At 36.3% G+C, this 19,005-nt stretch overlaps 1 protein-coding gene across 1 annotated transcript in view; it reads left to right on the top strand.

Annotated features, from left to right (window-relative positions):
- The window catches only part of HERPUD2 (HERPUD family member 2), a 30,096-nt gene extending 11,457 nt beyond the window's left edge, over positions 1–18,639 (top strand). Inside the window, exons 4-9 of the mRNA XM_036101071.2 lie at positions 2,678–2,791; positions 4,729–4,883; positions 13,125–13,247; positions 15,850–16,173; positions 16,897–17,014; positions 17,774–18,639. Of these exons, the coding sequence (XP_035956964.2) occupies positions 2,678–2,791; positions 4,729–4,883; positions 13,125–13,247; positions 15,850–16,173; positions 16,897–17,014; positions 17,774–17,935 (996 nt within the window). The 3' untranslated portion in view covers positions 17,936–18,639. The remainder of the gene's footprint in view (positions 1–2,677; positions 2,792–4,728; positions 4,884–13,124; positions 13,248–15,849; positions 16,174–16,896; positions 17,015–17,773) is intronic.
- Positions 18,640–19,005: the final 366 nt, after the last annotated feature.

The following is a 19,005-nucleotide window of genomic DNA, read 5'->3' as shown; positions in this document are numbered from 1 at the left end:
TTTTAATACAAGTTGCTTGAGGTAGGAGTTTAATTTCAGGACAGGAACTGAAAAGGAAGTCCAATTACTTGATCAGTTGGCAAACTTTGAATGTTGGTGCTACGAGCTAAAATATATTTCAATGTAGTTTTTGACAATCAGCTTGAATGCTAGTTATTGTAATGGCAGCTCTTAGCTCATGTTCATTTGTGGAATTAAACTTGTAGAACTTTTCTGCATTTGAGATGCTGCTTTTTGTTTGTGAATGTAGCAGAATCAAATACATAGCTTTTATGCTTCTCCTTAACTCTTTGACTTAACTCTTAATGTTCTTTTGGATATCCCTAATCTCATTTAGAAGATCTGTGTCCTCTCCTGTATGTTTATGGTCACCTGTGGGAAACTTCAAAAAATCTTATACTGGTATATTTCTTTTGTTTAGATAGTTGAAATTTTAGCTTTGCCAGTGTGACTTCTTGCTGTCATTTTCATTTTAATCAGGTAGTTTCAGGTTGCCAAAGTGGTTTAACAGCCTCTCTTCCCTGACCCCCCCTCAAAAATAGTGGCATTACAGCAGATTTTTTCCCTCTCTCTTTGATAGACGACTTTTTTTTTTTTTTTTAATGTAAGCCCTTACGCACCGCCCGATGCGGGACTTGAATTCATGACCCCGAGATCAAAAGTCACATGCTCTACCTACTGACCCAGCCAGGTGCCCTGATAGACTTGAGTTTTTGGAGCAGTTTTATGTTCACAGCACAACAGAGCAGAAGGTACAGAGATTCTTCATATACCCCATGTCTCTACATGTGCCTAGGCTACCCCACCAACAAAATTCCACATCAGAGTGGTACCACATCAGAGTGGTATATTTGTTGCAACTGACATTGTACACAGTGTACTACGTTGATGCAGCTTTATCAAAGGTCCATAGTTTACATTAGGGTTCACCCTTGGTGTGGTACAGTTTATGGGTTTTCACAAATAAATAATGACATGTATCCACCATGTCATCCACTGAAGAATAGTTTCACTAGCCTAGAAATCCTCTGTGCTCCACCTGTTCATCTTTCCCCTTGTGTTTATGCTTAAAAACGTTTCTGCTATATGCTCTTTGAAATACAGAATTTATTATTTTAATCCAAGGATGGCTAGAGTATGCATATGAATACTTTTTAAAAGGTTTTTCCTTCTATAAATGATTTCTGACCAGAAGAGTTAAAATAAAAATGCTTTAAAGGACTGTTGTGCCCCTTATATAAAACATTTTGAACAATATTTTTATATTTTGAATAGATCTTTAAAGCGTTTTTGTTAAAGTCAGTTACCCCTTTACTTTTTTTCAGGTAGATGCTGCCATTAGCTTTACCTGTTAGTTATAAAATGTTTTGCAGAAACAGTCTCCAAAGGTGAATGAAAACTATTAGTTAATTGTGATTAATATGACCTTTGAAACTAGGTTTCTAAGGATAAACATCTTATACTTGAATGCTTTTTAGTATTCTGAAGCTAAGAGGACATTAAATCAGGTGTGCTTTCTACCTACCTTGCTAGGCACAGCTTATGTCATGCTGTCTCTGGGAATGCCTTTTCCCTAGCGTTCTAACCCTATTAACTCCTTAAGCAATTGTAATTTGTGCTTCTCAGTTTTGTGCAAAGACTGTTTTATATATTCCCTAATTGTGCTCTAATGTTGTATTCTGATCTTTTAATGATATCATGAGCCTCTTTGGGCGAGGGGCTGACTCTTACCCTTTTTTTGGATTCACCTCAGAATTAAGCACAATTCTAGGTTTATGGGAGGCAGTTGATAAATTCTCAGTTTCTGGTAGCTTTGTTTCTCTTTCTCACAACTGGGAATCTTTCTTTCTTCCTTCCCCCTTTTCTTTATCCTTCTCTTGTTTTCTTTTCTTTTCTTTCTTTTTTTAAGTTGCTGAGCCATCCTTTATTCTTCTCTGCTCTCCTTTATTTTCTCTCCTTTCTCCATCTTATATACTAGCTTTATGCCTGACTATAAATATACTCATGAAATCACTGAGCTTAAATGCCAATCCTAATCCTTATTAGAATATTTTCCTTTAAGCATAGTTGTAAGTTTATGGAAACACATGGAATATGTACAGAATGTAGTTCAAATATACACTTTAAATCTGTGTATGATTGTTATAGGTAAAACTAGTTTTTGAATTAAAAAAATTAAAACTATACATCGCCTTGCTAAAATTAAGGCAAATGAGAGTAGGTGCAGTTGAGTTTCTTTATTATGGCTGCGAAGTCTCAAGTAATGGAAATATTTTCACTACTCAAAGTTTGTAGGCCTAAGCTTCAATGTGACTGTTACATAGTTTTGATATTAAGGTGCTAGATGTCTCTATGTTGAAATAATAGATTGCATTGATGCAACTTCACAGCACTGATTGCTTCAAGACTCCTTGATATACAAAGTAATCATTTTTTCATATAGTAGGGACTGAGTATTTAGACAGTTTTCTAAGCGTGGAGAGTATATTGAATTCAGAAGGGCCCCAGATACTAAAAGGGTATATTACGGTACCTTCAAATGGCAACAATTTACTAATAAAATGTCTATGCCAGAAAGGAACTTAAAATTTGAGTTAAATATTTCAGCTTAGGTACTGACTTTTGAACTATATATTTTCCAGTACTACCCTTTCAATGTAATCTTCTTTAATTTTAGCAAGATGAGTATCATATGGTTCATCTAGTATGTACTTCTCGGACTCCTCCCAGTTCTCCAAAATCCAGCACCACTAGAGAAAGTCATGAAGCATTGGCATCCAACAGCAATTCTGTGAGTTGTTTGTGGAGGAGTAAATGTTGAAATTTTCTGATTATCCTTTTAAGTGAAAAACAGAACAATTGGAGCTTGTGGGTTGTGAGATTGTGTTTTGAACAGCTTGAGTTAGGCATTTAAACTTGGTTTTAAGAGATCCAGTGCATAGTGTTATCCCTGGAAACTTGAGTTATTTGTTATTGAAGATCCAATCTTCAGGGGTTAAATACTAAAATACTCAGAAAACAAAGTGAAGATATGATTACATAATTTAAAATCTAGGACCAGTAAAGTTTCAGAAATATTAAAGATACTTGATATACTGTATTTTATTCAAGGTGGATTAAATTATTTAAATTTTGAGTATGCTAAATCTTCTTAAAGTAGATTGCTTGGTCAAGAATTTTATTTTTTAAAATGACTGGACTTGGGCATACATTTCAACTTCAGGAAGAAAAATTATTTCACCTAGTCAGTTCTTTCAGACTTCATTTTTCCCTTCTTATTTTTCCGTCTGCCTAAACTTGGGAATTTTTAAAATGTTGAACTTTTCAATTTAGATATACAAGTTTTAAAGACAAATTCTTTATGCTAAATTATTTTCAGTTTCCCATTAAAGTTTTATATGACACCTTTGGAGGTGAGAGAAAAGGATTGGATGAGTGGAAGGTTGCTTTAAAACTCTTGGGCAAAGAACTTACTTACTGCTAAGTATACTTCTTGTCAAGAATCTAGCCAAAACTTGAAGGAGGGGATGGATGGCAGAGGTGATAACTAGTTGAAGGATCTTTCAGTAATTATTAGTTAACTGCTTCTTTAAGAAACTAGACCCTTTGGTTGCTATATTTAATTAGTATGGCCTCCGTGGTAAGTATTTTCCAGCACTAGCTATGGGAATTTAGCTTTCATTAAATTGAAGTTTGGTTTATCAGTAATCCAAGGGTCTTTCTATGTTTCCTACCTCTCCTAAGAAGGGACAAAACATTGGCATTCAGGATATACTCTTTGGACACAGTTGTGTTGCTTCAGTTTTTGTTAAGAAAGACCCCTCCTGACTTGTCTCGTGGTTCCTCAGCCATGATTTCATGTCATTAGTATGTATATTAAGTTTTTTCAAGCTGTGTTACCAAAATCTGAAAAGTATCAAGGGAAAATTAAGTTGAATTACCCTTCATTTTTTATGGCTGAGAAATTTCAGTGGGATTTGAGAAGGTCTTAAAAATCTAGTCATGAAAGAGTTATCTAATAAGGTCAGAAAAAATTAGTTCTAACAAAATTAGGCTGTGCTGCCAAGTGGCTATGCCTTTTTTCTGTTAATTTTTTTAAAAAATGAATACCATATTGTGCTGGTCCATTTAATGAGAAATCCTGACAAAAAGGAAGCCTTTTCCAGTTTATGTCCCTAAGAATCAAACTCCCTAGTCTGATTAGGTAGATACCTACTTGGTGTCTACTTTATGTGGAATAACCTCTTAAAGAAAGCTTTGTGAGTTTGTGAAAGACCAGTGTTCTTGGCAGGCACCTTTTACCTGGCATGACTTAGGAAGATAGACATACAAAAAGACATCCAGTCAATAGGAAGGCAGTGCAGGTAAAATATAATTTTAATGAAGTTGGAAGGATGTTAAAATTGTTGAGGTGGTCTTCAAGTGGTTATATTATTTAAAGTTATTGAATCTGTGAGTTAATGACATCATCAGAACGTGAGAATTTTAAAATCCTGATTGATATCTTGTTAATTTTGTAAAATGTATTTGTTGATTTTCTGAACTCTTACTCTCATCAGAATGAAAATATCAGCCTATTATGCTGGGCACAAGATTCAAATCAGTATATTTCTAAAATTCACTTTTTGCAGAGGGATTTCATAAATACATTTTTAACAATGTGTCTCTAATCTCATGATTGCAATGAATTAAATCTCCTTGAAGAAATAATTACATTTTTGTTTGTAGAGTTCAGATCAGTCAGGATCAACAACGCCATCATCCAGTCAAGAAACCTTGTCTTTAGCTGCCAGTTCTTCCTCAGAAGGATTGAGGCAACGTACCCTTCCACAAGCACAAACCGACCCAGCACAGAGTCATCAGTTCCCCTATGTAATGCAAGGGTGAGTGAAGTCGTAGTTGTGGGCCTCTTAAAAATCTGTTACTCCCGACTTTCAGGGTAGCCCCTCTGCAATGATGAAAGTACATTGGAAATTTATTCATATTCTTCCTTATACATTTTGAGAATTAGAGGGTTAAGGAGAGCAGTGCTTTTGAAAGCTGGCCATACCTCAGAATCATCTAGGGCAGTGCTTTTCAGTCTTTAATGTTTGTGCTAATCACCTGGGGATCTTGTTAAGCTGCAATATGATTCAGTAAGTCTGATGGGCCCGAGATTCTGCATTTCCAGCAAGCTCCCAGGTGATGCTGATGCTTCTGATGCTTTGACCACACTTCGAATAGCAAGGATCTAGGTAGCTAAAAAAATTCTTTTAGTTTCACCATGGATCTACTCAAATTAGCTTTCTGGGAAGCTGATGGGTGAGTGAGGGTGTTCTTGGAAGAGTATAAGGCCCAGTAATCTGTTTTTAAAAAGTTCCACAGGTGTTTCTGATCAGCCAGACTCGGTAATAACTGAGGTAGGATAAAACTGTGATGTATTATAAAAGATAGGTTAACCGTTGCTATGGTCTTTGTTAGAGGAGTTTACTCAAGAGGCTTGCAATGGCTACGTTATATTTAGCAATTATAGCAGGCCTTTTGGATTAGGCAGTCCTAGGGGGAAATACAGCCAACAGCCACAGCACATCTTTCAGACAGCTCAAAGAGTAGGATCCTGGAGAATACGATTTGGACCTGGGTTATGTATGAAACCAAGGTATTTAACTGGGGTACTATTATTTGTTACTTTTGAAGTAAAGGAAACATGAGTAATAGGTAGTGAGATCGTTTTGTATTGCATAGCATGCTATGGTCCTGCAGTGTGTGACAGTGCTCCAGATCTATGCTTGTGAGGCTAGAAATAAGGAAATAGCTAGGACCTCACAATGGTAGAAGTGACATACCCAAGGAGTAGCCGTTGACGGCTATGTCAAACAGGATCGAGTAAACATTCAGATACTTTTTACTTAGAACTTTAAACTTAATTCAGTACTTTTTCTTTTATATTGAATTATATTTGACGTAAAACATTATGTAATTAAGGTGTACAGCAAAACTCAATTCTTTTTTTTTATGTTATGTTAATCACCATACATCATTAGTTTTTGATGTAGTGTTCCAGGATTCATTGTTTGCATATAACACCCATTCAGTCATAGATTCTTTTTTTTTTATGTTATGTTAATCACCATACATTACATCATTAGTTTTTGATGTAGTGTTCCAGGATTCATTGTTTGCGTATAACACCCAGTGCTCCATGCAGAACGTGTCCTCTTTAATACCCATCACCAGGCTAACCCATCCTCCCGTCCCCCTCCCCTCTAGAACCCTCAGTTTGCAAAACTCAATTCTTAATGTTGAAAAACAAAGCTGAGTATATAGCTTAAAATATTTTCTATCTTATGACAGTAATTCATTTCCTCTTTTTTTGCAGAATAAGACAGTTTCAGTTCCTCTCAATTTGTACAGTGATTTTACTTATTTGGTGGTAGTGCTGGAAAGTGAGAGTATAATGCGTATAATAAACCTGGAAGAATATATAATGACATGTTAATAATGATAATAAGATTTTTAACTCTTTCTCATACTTATAGTGAATATATTTTGTAATAAAACAAAACTTATAAGTTACAGGTCTTCAGAATAAGACCATAGATACCTTGAGAAAAGATTAATAATTTCTCTAAGATTAATTATTTCTCTAATAATTTCTGTTGAGGAAATCAACATGAAAGCATTCAGCTCTTAGCAATGTATTGAACAGATCAGAAAATTCTGAAATAGTGTTTATTTTGCCAAACGTAAGTATTAAAATGATGAACAATAAAATCTTTAAAGATATTACAGCTTTACTTAGGGAATCTATTACTAGATGAATAATGTTTGGTTTCAAATCAGGAAGCGGTATAGCTTAGTGACTGTACAGATTCTGGAGCCAGCTTGCCTTGGTTTGAATCTGTCTACTGACTACTAGCTTGGGCAAGGCTTTTCCCTGCTTTGCTTCAGTTAGCTCATTATCTGGAGATAGTAGTACTTATCATACAGGATTCCATTGTGGGTTAAAAGAGTTCATGTATGTAAAGCGTTTAGTGATGTGTTAGCAATTACTTACAAATTCATTCATACTTACAAGAGAATGTTGTACATTTATTCAGCAAACGGATTTGAATGAATGAATGCCAGTACTAGGTGCTGGAAAATAAATATATTTGGGAAGAGCACTTTGTGATATACAAAGCAATTTACTGAAAGTTTAATAGATTATTCAGTTTAATAATGAATATAATTCAACTTAATCTCATAGGTGTAAGTTTTTACTAATGAAGACTTTAAATCTATCTTTAAGTAGATTTTGTTTAACATAGGCCTTAGCCTTAAATGTGCAAGAGCAGTAATTTAGTGACCTTGATGAACTCACCAACAAAATATAAGCTGTGCATTCCTTTTTCAAAATTCAGTACAGCTTACATTTAACTAGTCACATGCTTTTCACCATGTAGGTTAGTGTTCTCAGTCTTTAGTGAGCTTGTTAAAACGCCTAAATCCTGGTCCCTACTCCCTGAGATTTTGAATCACTAGGTCTGGGGTGGTGTTCAGGAATTTGCCAACTTAATACTCTGGGAACCTCATGTTGAGAAATCCTAATACAGGTGATTATTTGCCCCTATCTAGGTCTTGAGGAAGTATGGGAAGACCGAAGCAGTATGTGCACATCATCACATTGGCTGTCCATTTATAATGTCACATTTATAAATCCGGACTGACTGCTTTGGACTTAGTCTGTTGTGCTGTCACATTTATTTACTCTAACTCTGAAAATTTCCGGTTGGGTTATAGAATACCCACTGTTTTGTACATCAGTTTTTTCTCCCTGAAATATTAACAGCTTTGTTTTATAATTAACAAAAACAAAACCTACTCATTGTACCCTTCCATATTGTCTGGTTTTTTTAGAAGTAAAAATTGCTGGGGCGCTTGGATGGCTTAGTTGGTTAAGCTTCTGATTCTTGATTTTGGCTCAGGTCATGATCTTAGGGTTGTGAGATGGAGCCCTTTGTCGGCCTCTGTGCTGGGCATGGAGCCTGCTTAAGATTCTCTCTCCCTCTGCACCCCCCCCAAAAAGTAAAAATTGCTTATAGCTCATCACCTAGAAATAACTATTACTAATATTTTTGTAATATCTTTTCACTTTTCTAAGTAAACTTTTTATTTTTTTATTTTTTTTTAAAGATTTTATTTATTTATTCATGAGAGAGAGAGAGAGGCAGAGGCAGAGGGAGAAGCAGGCTCCCTGGAAAGCAGGAAGGCAGGGAGCCCGATGCGGGTCTCGATCCCAGGACCTTGGGATCATGACCTGAGCCGAAGGCAGACGCTTAACTGACTGAGCCACTCAGGTGCCCTAAGTAAACTTTTTAAATAAAAAATAATACTATTACATTTTGTAAACCTTTTTTAAAAATATAATTTAGCCAGGACATATTTCCAGTTCAAATATAAATCTACCACATTTAAAGTCTTGAGACACATGGCGTTCTGGATGAGTTCTTATATTCACACCAGTGTTTTTTAGACTTTGGTTCAGCATTCATTTAGGGTGATTTAGCTCTGGAGGAGAGTTGGGGGTGGGGATAAAGAGCAGGGACAAAGACCATTAGAGCCAGTGCCCAAACAGCAAAATAAAAGCCCTGCAGCTAACCAGGAAGTTCAAAGACCAACTATTGTTATTTGAACATGAACACCCTTACAAGGCCCTTAATCCCCTTCCCGCCACCCCAAGCAGCTTATCGAAATACTCCCTGCGCATGTGTGTAGTTCTCCTGAGAGAAGATCCAAGAAGTACAAGTTTCTCTAGTTGTTTATGTTCCGGTAGTGTCTTAGTTTAACATCCTGGTTGGCTACCCCTTAGTCGTCTTCTGTACCCACTTCTTGTTTGAAACAGCCTTTGTTCAGCACTTTGCCAATCATATTCTTATTATGCACCACCCAGTTCAAAGCCCATTCTTTCCAGGGAGACTACTTTGATGCACACAGGACATTTTCTTTTCCCAGCATTACCTCTGTATGTCTCAGCATCTGGTGTCCCTTTATTTAAGAAAGTTTAAGATTTTTCATTATGTGGATATGCCAGTTTGCTCACTCCTCTATCGATGAGGAATGTCATTAGTTGGTTTTACTACATAATGACCTCAAAATCTCAGTGGCTTACAACAACACACTTCATTTTTCTTGTTCACGAATCTTGTTAGTCACTCGGGACAGCTCTGCCTCAGGCTGTAGGTTGAGTTCTGGTCTGTTTCATGTTTCTCATTCTTTGGACTAGAAACTCCCTAGGACAGGTTCTTCTTATGACAAATGACAGGAACACAAGAGGGGAAGCTAACCCCTGAGCACACTTACAACCTCTGCATGTGTCACATTCACTAACGTTCCGTTAGCCAAAACAAGTCACATGGCCGTGCTCAATAGCATTGAGGTATTGCCAGGTTACCAGTGGTGTGCTGGTAAATGCTTACCAACTGGCTGTTCCCGCGGGGAGGGGGCATAAAGCTGATTTGTAGCATTTGCTGATTTGTCTGGTGTTAAGTACTTTCACCACGGCTGATTTCAAGATACCAAGGGTTGGCTCACAAAATTCCTGAACTTGAGCTTTGTGAGTCAATATTAGCTGGCATAAGCCAGCTTTGCCCCTGTATGCCAGACAGTATGCATGTATAATCCTGTTATAGAAGAGTGAAGAATTGGGGCAATATTCTATCATAAGTGTTTGGGTTGTTTAATTTCTTCCCACTAAACCTCACTACAATCAGTATTCTTAAATAGTATTTATTTATATGTTAGCAGTTATTCTTTTAGGGTAAGTTGTAAGAAGGGGAATTCCTGGGTCAAAGTGTTTCTTAAGACTTTTTGAGGCCCTTAGGGACGCCTGGGTGGCTCAGTTGGTTAAGCAACTGCCTTCGGCTCAGGTCATGATCCTGGAGTCCCGGGATCGAGTCCCACATCGGGCTCCCTGCTCGGCAGGGAGTCTGCTTCTCCCTCTGACCCTCCCCCCCTCATGCTCTCTCTCTCTCTCATTCTCTCTCTCAAATAAATAAATAAAAATATTTAAAAAAAAAAAAAAAAAGACTTTTTGAGGCCCTTAAAGACCATTGCAAAATTGCAGTGAAGAAAAGTTGTACCAGTTTATTCTCCCAGTAACAGTTGTTAAAGAGTCTGATACCCCATACAAATATGTACTTGCCAATGTGATAAATTGGAATGTTCCTGTTTTAATTTGAGTCACGATAAAGAGACATTCTTTTTGTTTTGTTTTGTGAAATACTTATTTGTTGGTGTGTTGCTGTTTTCCGAAATTCATTTGTGACAGTTCTTTATCTAAAAGAATATTAATAGTACTTATAGAGCACTTAGCACAAGCTCGGCATTGTGTTAAACACTTACACATGCTATAATTCAGTGCTGTACATTGACTTTTACATCAACTCTGTGGTCTTGGTACTTTTTTCTCCCATTTTATAGACGAGAAGGAGGCTTAAAGGCTCTGAGCTTGCCTAAGTTCACAGAAGTAGTCAGCAGCAGAACTAGAACTCAAATCCATATCTCACTTGAAAGTCTGTGTTCTTAACAGTCTTGTTGAAGTGACTATTTTGTCGTTTATTTTAGTAGGTTGCCATTTGTATTTTGACTTCATTTATAATGGTGTTTCTCTCCTCTCTGCCCTCCCATTTAAAACTTTATTCTAGTCAGATCTACTGATCAGATTTTAAGTATTGGTGACTGAGTAAGCAAATCTGTTTCTTTGAGGACACTGTGACTTTCTTCAGTAAAAGTTTACCTTATAATTTGTTATATGCTGGACACTGAAGACAGGAAGATGAATTATGTACTTGCCCTCAATGGAAGTAGGTTAGATAGACAGATTACCATCTGCTGATGTGTTATCATGGTCTTGAAAAAAGTTTTGCAGGAGCCTGGAGAAGGAAGTGACTGTCTCTGCTTAGAGGAGTGGGGAGGGCTTTGTAGATGGTAGTGTTTGAGCTGATTTTAAGGGAAGTTCAGCAGGTAGAACAAAGCAAGTGTGGAGAGTCTTGAGAAGGCATATTCTGGGAGTAAGGTGGGGATTCCCTGCAGTTGGTACATCTTGGTGTGGAGTGGTAAGGGAAATGGGGCTGATTTCACAGGTTTTTTTTGAAAGAATTTGTTCCTGAATTTTGAAGTTTCCAGTTCCTTTTATCTTCTCTCCTTTGTAATTCCTAACTTTAAAAAACGTACTAATGAGTGTTTCTTGGTATAGCTCTCAAGTATTTGTTTGTGAATGACAGTCTTTCAAGTTCTTGGTTTTTGTCATGATCTCTGTTGTACTCAACCATTTCCATGTGTTCCTGTGAATGTCCCTCACCCCTTTTTTCTGTTGTTTAGTTTTTATCAAATAGTACTAACTGGTATAGTCTGTCTGAAAAGGAAAACAAAAACTGTTAGAACTTGTGCCATCAAATGATTTCCTCCTGCAGGTATATAACCGCAGTTTCCTCACCGAATTGGTTATACTTTTTAAACATTCACAAGTACAGAAAATATTATAATGAACCCCCATTTACCTAACACCCAGCTTCAACAACTGTTAACCATTCTTTCTCTATTCCCTCTTGTTCCTCCTTTTTTTTCTTGGGCTCGAGTATTTTCAAAGCAAAACCTAGATACCCTCTCATTTCATCTGTAAATACTGGGTATCTGTCACAGATAGGACAGATACGGACTATAAGAAAATGTTAATCAAAATACCAGTAGAATACTCAGAAATTCTTTAATATCATCAAATACCCTATTCATATTCAGTTTTTCCTGATTATCTCAAATGTCTCTTCTAGTTGTCTTGATTGAATCAGTATTCAGAGGGTGACAGATTACATTTAGTTGATGTTTCTTAAAGCTCTTCTAATCCTTTACTCCCACCTCCCCCTCTCTTTTTAAAATTTTAATAATGTTTATTTTTTATTTTATAGCTAATAGTTGCTATGTTTTTAACAATATTGCTAATATAAAATATCATTTGTGTAGGACAGAGATGTGAAATTTTTCCCCATATTTTGTATTTCTTTAAGTTAATTCTCAGAAGCTGAATTACTTGGGCGGTTGGGTAAAAGTGAACATTTTTAAAGATATTTAATTTTGTAAAATTGTTTTGTAAAGCCTTATTCCAGTTCATCCTGTTAGCAGTGAAATCAATTATTGCCAATTGTACATTAACAGTCTTTTGAATATCATATTAAAAATTCATGAATTTGTTATTGAGTCTTGTCTCATTCTGGTTAGACCCAGCTTATATCAGCTAAAGATAAAATTCAAGTAATATGAAGAAAAGGAAAGTTAGCAAGTACACAAATTCTGCATTTACTCATATGTTTATCCCTATAGTTGTCTTGATATATGTGAATTTCTACAAATCTCATATCGCACACTTTGGAGTTGTATTCAGATTTAGGGATAAAGGACAGTAAAAATAAAAATAGCTAACATTTATTGAGTATAGACTAACAATCTTATGAGGAAGAGTCTATTATTAGCTCCATTTTAGAGGCAAGGAAACTGAGGCATAGAGAACTTAAGTATGACCTTCCACAAATTTTATTGAGTTAATAGACATTTAACCTACTTTAAGAATACATGTATAAATATGTTCTGCCAGTCTTGGTTTTTTAACTAAAAAAAAAATTTTACAGATTTTGATAATGTTTTTTATTTTATAGCTAATAGATGCTATGTTTTTAATAATATTACTAATATAAAATATCATTTCGGTAGGCTCCCCATTCCTCAAAATATTTTGTCATGAAGTATATTTTAGGGCTTTTGGTTCTTAAGGAGAATGTACTTAAAATGTAATTAAAAGTATTTTTGGCCTTTTCTGCTGAAATGGGAAGATAGCAAAATGTTCAGGCTTGCCACACATTTTGTGGGTGACTTGCTTTATTTTCTTATTAAGATTGGGCTGAAATGTTAGTTGTTCTATAATTTGGGGCCTGGGTCATCCTGTATAAACCATAATATCTTATTTGAAGAATGTTGAAAAATAAGTATTTTTCTTTTCAGTATGATTTAGTGTATTTTGTCAACGGTGGCTTATACTTAAGAAATGAAAATTCCAAGAAATGCTTTCAACTTCTAGAGCATGAAAAGACATTTCTTTTATCTGTGTATTGCAGAAATGTGGACAACCAGCTTCCTGGGCAAGCTATTCCAGCTGGATTCCCAGTGTACCCCGCTTTCAGCCCCCTGCAGATGCTGTGGTGGCAACAGATGTATGCTCATCAGTATTACATGCAATAGTAAGTTAATTTGAGTTCGTTTTTTTTTTTTCTTTTTGCTTAGTGTGCTACTTGCTTTATTTTCTTTTTCATCCTAGGTAAGTTGATATGGGATTCCATTTACTGATGTGTTTTATTGGTTTTTAAAAAATTACTATGAGAATGAATTTGCCAACATTTCAGCAGATAACTTTCTTTTAAATGATTTGGCTAAAGAGAAAAGGGTTCACATCCAGTTCACATCAGCTAAACCTATTCTCTGTTTCTCCCTCTCTCTCCTAATTACATTTAGCAGTATTGAGATGCTTTCTTTAATATAACATTTTATCTACTTAAGAGGAGAAAACTTAGGAAAGTTTCACTGGAAGGCAGCAAATCTACATGAAGAGATAGGATGCTAAATGAAAGGGAATCCTATGTCAGGTAGATTCATGTTGACATAAGGCTAATAATATGCTTTCTGGACTGTCAGCATTTTAGTAAGTCTTGCTTCTGGTCAGCATGGATCGTAGCACCGAGCACAGCTTCTCAGCCTTCATTCTTCTGGACTTCTATGTATTCATTTAACATTTCTAGCTTCTCTTTAATGTTCTCTTGTTTCTGTGATTTTGTTATCCTCTTCATTCTTTCTGTTTTTCTGATCACTCATTTTGTGTCCTTGATGGCTCATTTTTCCCCTTCTTCTAAATGGTAACATTGCTTGTTTAGTTAGACAGAAATTTGTGTACTTGCCATGTACCTTATGACAATCTGGTAATGAAGACAGGATTCAGTCCTAGGCCAGTCCTCTTGAATTTTTTTTCTTCTGTGGCCTTAGTCATTAGCTCTCTGTGGATGACCCCTTTTCTTTATCTCCTGTGCTTCATCCTGGTTGCTGGAAGATTTCCCTAGGGAAATTTGCCTTTCCTTTAAATTCAGGATGTCTCAAATTTGACACCACTGTCCTCTTAAATGTGTTCTCCTTCCTGACTTGTCAGTGACACAGTCTCCTCTTATTCATCCTCCAGGCTCTTAACCTTAACCAGCTTTGACTCTGCCTTCAGTTGTCCCTGAACACAACAATTTACCAAGATGAGTTAATAGGTTGTTTCTAACTTTTGTTCTTCCCCTATATCTTCCTTTCAATATTTTGCCCAGATCTTTTCGCATTTTGGACCTACTTTACTGCAATTGTTCTTTCTCCTTTTGGATTCTTTACTATATTTCATCCTGCTGCTGCCAGGTTAATGTGCTTAACACAGAATTGAGCCAGTCATTCCCCATCCTCCCAAATACCTCATGGTTCCCTTGCTTACAGTGTGAAGTCTGTATCCTTATCCTTACTCCAGACCTTACCCCATAAAGCTGATGTGCTTTATGAACCTCATACCCTAATGTTCTCTTGCATGATCCCTTGGCTGCAGACAGGCTATTTGTACCTTACCTATTGCTGTGGTCATAGTTACCATCTGAGTGACTGCTTTGTGCTTAGTACTGTGCTAGATGCTAGATGCTTTACACCCCTTGTCTCATTTATAACTCCTGAGAACTGTGTAAGATAAGTGGGGCTTATTGTAGCTTGTTATAAATTATACGCTATTATGTACATTATTTAACTTCTGAGCCTCAAGTTCTCTCCTTTAATGAAATATAACTCACCTATGAATCAGAATACCCGTGAGGTAGGATGTGTTTTGGAAACTAAAAAGCCCCCTACAGATACAAGGTATTAGCATACTGAATTAAATGGGCTTTTGTAGCCTGGGAAACTTCTGTTTTGCTATCCTGATTTATAAACATTTTATTGTAAAAAAATTTCAGCATGCAAAAAGATAGAATAGTGAAATGAATCCCTGTGTACTCATCACCCAGCCTCAACATTTATCAAATCATGGCATTCTTGTTCTAGAACTTGCCCCTCCTGTGCGGGATCATTTAAAGCAAATCCCAGATATATTATCTTTTTACTGGAAGCCTCATATAGGAAAATTTATTCTTTCAAGCAATCAAATTATAAGCAAACTTCAGGAACACAATTCTTCATAGGTTTACGAGTACCTATTCCAGTGGTTCCCAGATGGAGTTCCCAAAAGTCAGGATTGGGGTTGGGGGGTTGTTATCTGGGATCTAGTTAATATCTTAAAACACAAATACAAATCATTTATCACTAACAATGGACACACAGGGTAATGATCAATTTACATTTTTAGACATATTTTTCAAAAAATGGCTCGAAGGGAGAGGTGGTGGGTGCGGTGGTAGTCATCCCACGTAGAAAAACAAAAGGGGCCATTAGTGAAAAGATTTGGAAAAAGATTTGGTCATTACGTTATAAAGTAATTTAATGAAAGAGAGAAAAGATAATGATTACCATGGCCTTCTTATGTCTTCCACCTCTCCCCTACCATCTTAGACTGTGAGGCTAAGGGAGCATCCTTTCCTGAGCTACTCTCTCCTACCGTCAGTCTTGACCTCACTTTTCCACTGGGATTCATGCTTACCTAAGAAATGTGGTACCAGAGTTGTGATATTCCATGTTGGGTTTATGAAAAATACATATGGCTCCCCAAGGAAGTTTTACAAAATACAAGAGTATGATAAAGTTTTTTTTTCTTCTTAATATTTATTTTGGTGAATATTTCAGTCAAGCTGCAGTTTCAGCTCAGGCCACATCAAATGCCAACCCAGCTCAGCCTGCCGCTTCACAGCCTCTAAATCTGGCACGTGTTCCTGGAGAAGAACCCCCACCAGCTCCAAACCTAGTGGCCCAAGAAAATCGACCCATGAATGAGAATGTTCAGATGAATGCACAGGGAGGTCCAGTGCTAAATGAAGAAGACTTCAATCGAGACTGGCTAGACTGGATGTACACGTTCTCACGAGCTGCAATTCTCCTTAGCATTGTATACTTCTATTCTTCTTTTAGTCGGTTTATCATGGTAATGGGAGCCATGCTACTGGTTTATTTGTGAGTGATGCTTGTTAACTTTTTGTGGTTTCTTTTAATTACTTTCTAAAAATGTTCACGGAATTTGGCATATAGTAGTCTGTCATGACTGTTGAGTGAAGGAATAGGAGTTTTGGACTCCAGATATCTAGCACCAAAAGCAAAGTAGGTTATGTTGAGTAAATATGTTTATCAGAATGGTCTACAAGCAGATTTTTCTTTTACCGTCTTTCATAATAAAAAATTATTAATTCATTTAGACATGCTCTGTCAATTATTTAGAACTTGAAGTGTCTGATGCACTATTGCATAAGGATATTCTTTTTAGTTATAGTTATCATTAGTAAGACCTATAGGAATAGGTCAGACTTCTTTTCCTAAGTAGACTTTTTCTTGCCCACCTTTACCCCAAGAGGCAAAGAAATACATAGTTGAATTTCATTTTGAAAAATAGTGGAAAAGATGTTATGACTCTCAATATGTTAGGACATTAAGATAGCTAAGTTAGATCTTAAAATATCTAGCATAGAACCAGCAAAGCCCATGATAGATTTTTTAGACTTAAGTCAATTCCTGTTTTGCTGTCATTGCTTTGAGAGGGGCAGTTCTTGGTCCTAAGTAGGAAATTTGGTCTTTTTATTTATTATAGTTGAAATAATTATTCTGTTGTAGGACACTGTTTTAAAGCGTTACAAATAAAAACAGTTGAGACTTCTTTTCTTTTCTCTTTATTTTACTGCACAGACACCAAGCTGGATGGTTTCCTTTTAGGCAAGAAGGTCGTCAGCAACAGGCTCCCAACAATAATGCCGAAGTTAACAATGATGGGCAAAATGCAAACAACCTAGAACTTGAAGAAATGGTATGCTAATGAGGCTTTTGTATATTTCAAATATAGATGTTCCTCAGCAGTGTAAGAAACCAACATGATAAAAGAATCTTGGGGTGTTCCACAAGTTTTTGTGGAATGGCACGTGAAGAAAAGTTAACATATAAATTGTGTGATTTTATCTGGGAGAACTTAGAATATAATACTGAATCAGTCATATATTTGAATTAAGTAGGGGGCACGTGGGTGGCTTCGTCAGTTAAGTGTCTGACTCTTGATTTTGGCTCACGTCATGATCTCAGGGTCGTGAGATAGAGCCCTGTGTTGGGCTGTGCACTCAGGGGGGAGCCTGCCTAAGATTCTCTCTCTCTCTCTCTCTCTCTCTCCCCCTCTCTCCCCCTCTCCCCTTCTCTCCCTCTCTCCCTCTGCTCCTCCCCCATGCTCGTGCTCTCTCTCTCTCTCAAAAAAAAAAAAAAAACCAAAAAACAACCACAAAAAGAATTAAGCAGGAAGAATTAACATTATTCTTCCTGAAAATAGCCTAGAAAGAAAGTTATGCACATGGTGAGAATTTATTGTATTAAATTGGCAGTTATCCCTTTGAACTTGAACACTGAGGAATTTATCAATTTTGGATTTAACAAAGATTTCTGATGACCAGATATGTACCACTTCCTTATTACATGCTCATATTCCTTTTCTGTAGGGAAGAATTTAATTCTGTCTTTTTCTGTCATGAGTTAATGCTAACTTCAAATCCCTTAGGAGTATGTTTCTTGTTTTGTTTGAAAGGAGCGTCTTATGGATGATGGGCTTGAAGATGAGAGTGGAGAAGACGCAGGTGAAGACGCCGGTGCAGTTCAAAGGCCTGGATTAATGGCGTCAGCTTGGTCTTTTATCACCACCTTCTTTACTTCACTGATACCAGAGGGGCCTCCCCAGGTTGCCAATTAGACCTGAAAAACTGTGCCAGCTACAAAGGAGGGTCTGACTTTAGGAAAGTGTTTTTAAATAACAGTGCAATTTCAAAAAAATTTATTACTTTCTTTTCATCATCATGTACAGAGGTGTTTTTTTCTTTAAGCTTCTCATGCATATGAATATTTTAAGCACAAATGGACTACTAAATGTGTGATTTCTTTTTTAAGATCCTAACAGAACATAGTATAACAATATTGGTCTTCCAGGTTTTGTTAATTTCAATTATGTATATTACATCAAGGCAGATCTATTTGTGTGTCTTATTTCTTTAAAGAGCTGCTTCCCATATAAATGTCTATAGCCAACAGCCCAGCCCTTCAGTGTATAATTTGAATAAATATATCTATTTTCTGTGAATTATCCTGAAAGTTTTAAACAGAATGACCTCATAGTTTTTAATAAAGAATATTATTTACCTAAAATGTGCTAGCAGCATCTTGCCCAGCCATAAAGCAATAAACTTCTCAATAATCTTAATTTTAACATTTGGATAAATAATGGAAACTTTCTATTTTAAGGGCATGTATCCCATCAATTGGAATTAGTACCTTCAAAAAAAGGCAGCTCTTCAATGGAATTAATAGTGATATAAATGTTTGAGACAGGCAGGACTTTTATAAAATACGCTGGAAATTGCTCCCTGTAATTTTTTTAAATAAAAGGTCAATTATGGTAAACTGTCTTACGGGGTATTTGTTCAGACCTTTCAGTAATGTACCCATTACATGTAAAAATCTATGTAAATTTCAATAGTTGTTGGAAAATCTTGCTGAAGTCTTCCAGGTCATTTTCACCTCTTTGTGTTCCAGATGGGTATCTCTTAGTTCTCAGTCTGAAACCTTGATAGTCTATTTAAAAATCCCTGTGAAAGCCAATTCAGTATTTTATAAGAAAAGAGTAAGTTTCTCAGGGGGTAGCTAAAAATTAAAATTGGACAAATGAGGATAGGAGAACTCAGTGTGCAAGAACTTGATCTCACATGAAATGTATTATAAAGTTATATGTGGTACTGGTCTGGTAATATATGATTAGATAATAGAACA

The sequence above is a fragment of the Halichoerus grypus genome, chromosome 12 (assembly GCF_964656455.1).
Source record: "Halichoerus grypus chromosome 12, mHalGry1.hap1.1, whole genome shotgun sequence".
Taxonomy (NCBI): domain Eukaryota; kingdom Metazoa; phylum Chordata; class Mammalia; order Carnivora; family Phocidae; genus Halichoerus; species Halichoerus grypus.
This window is presented reverse-complemented; position numbering and strand designations above follow the sequence as displayed.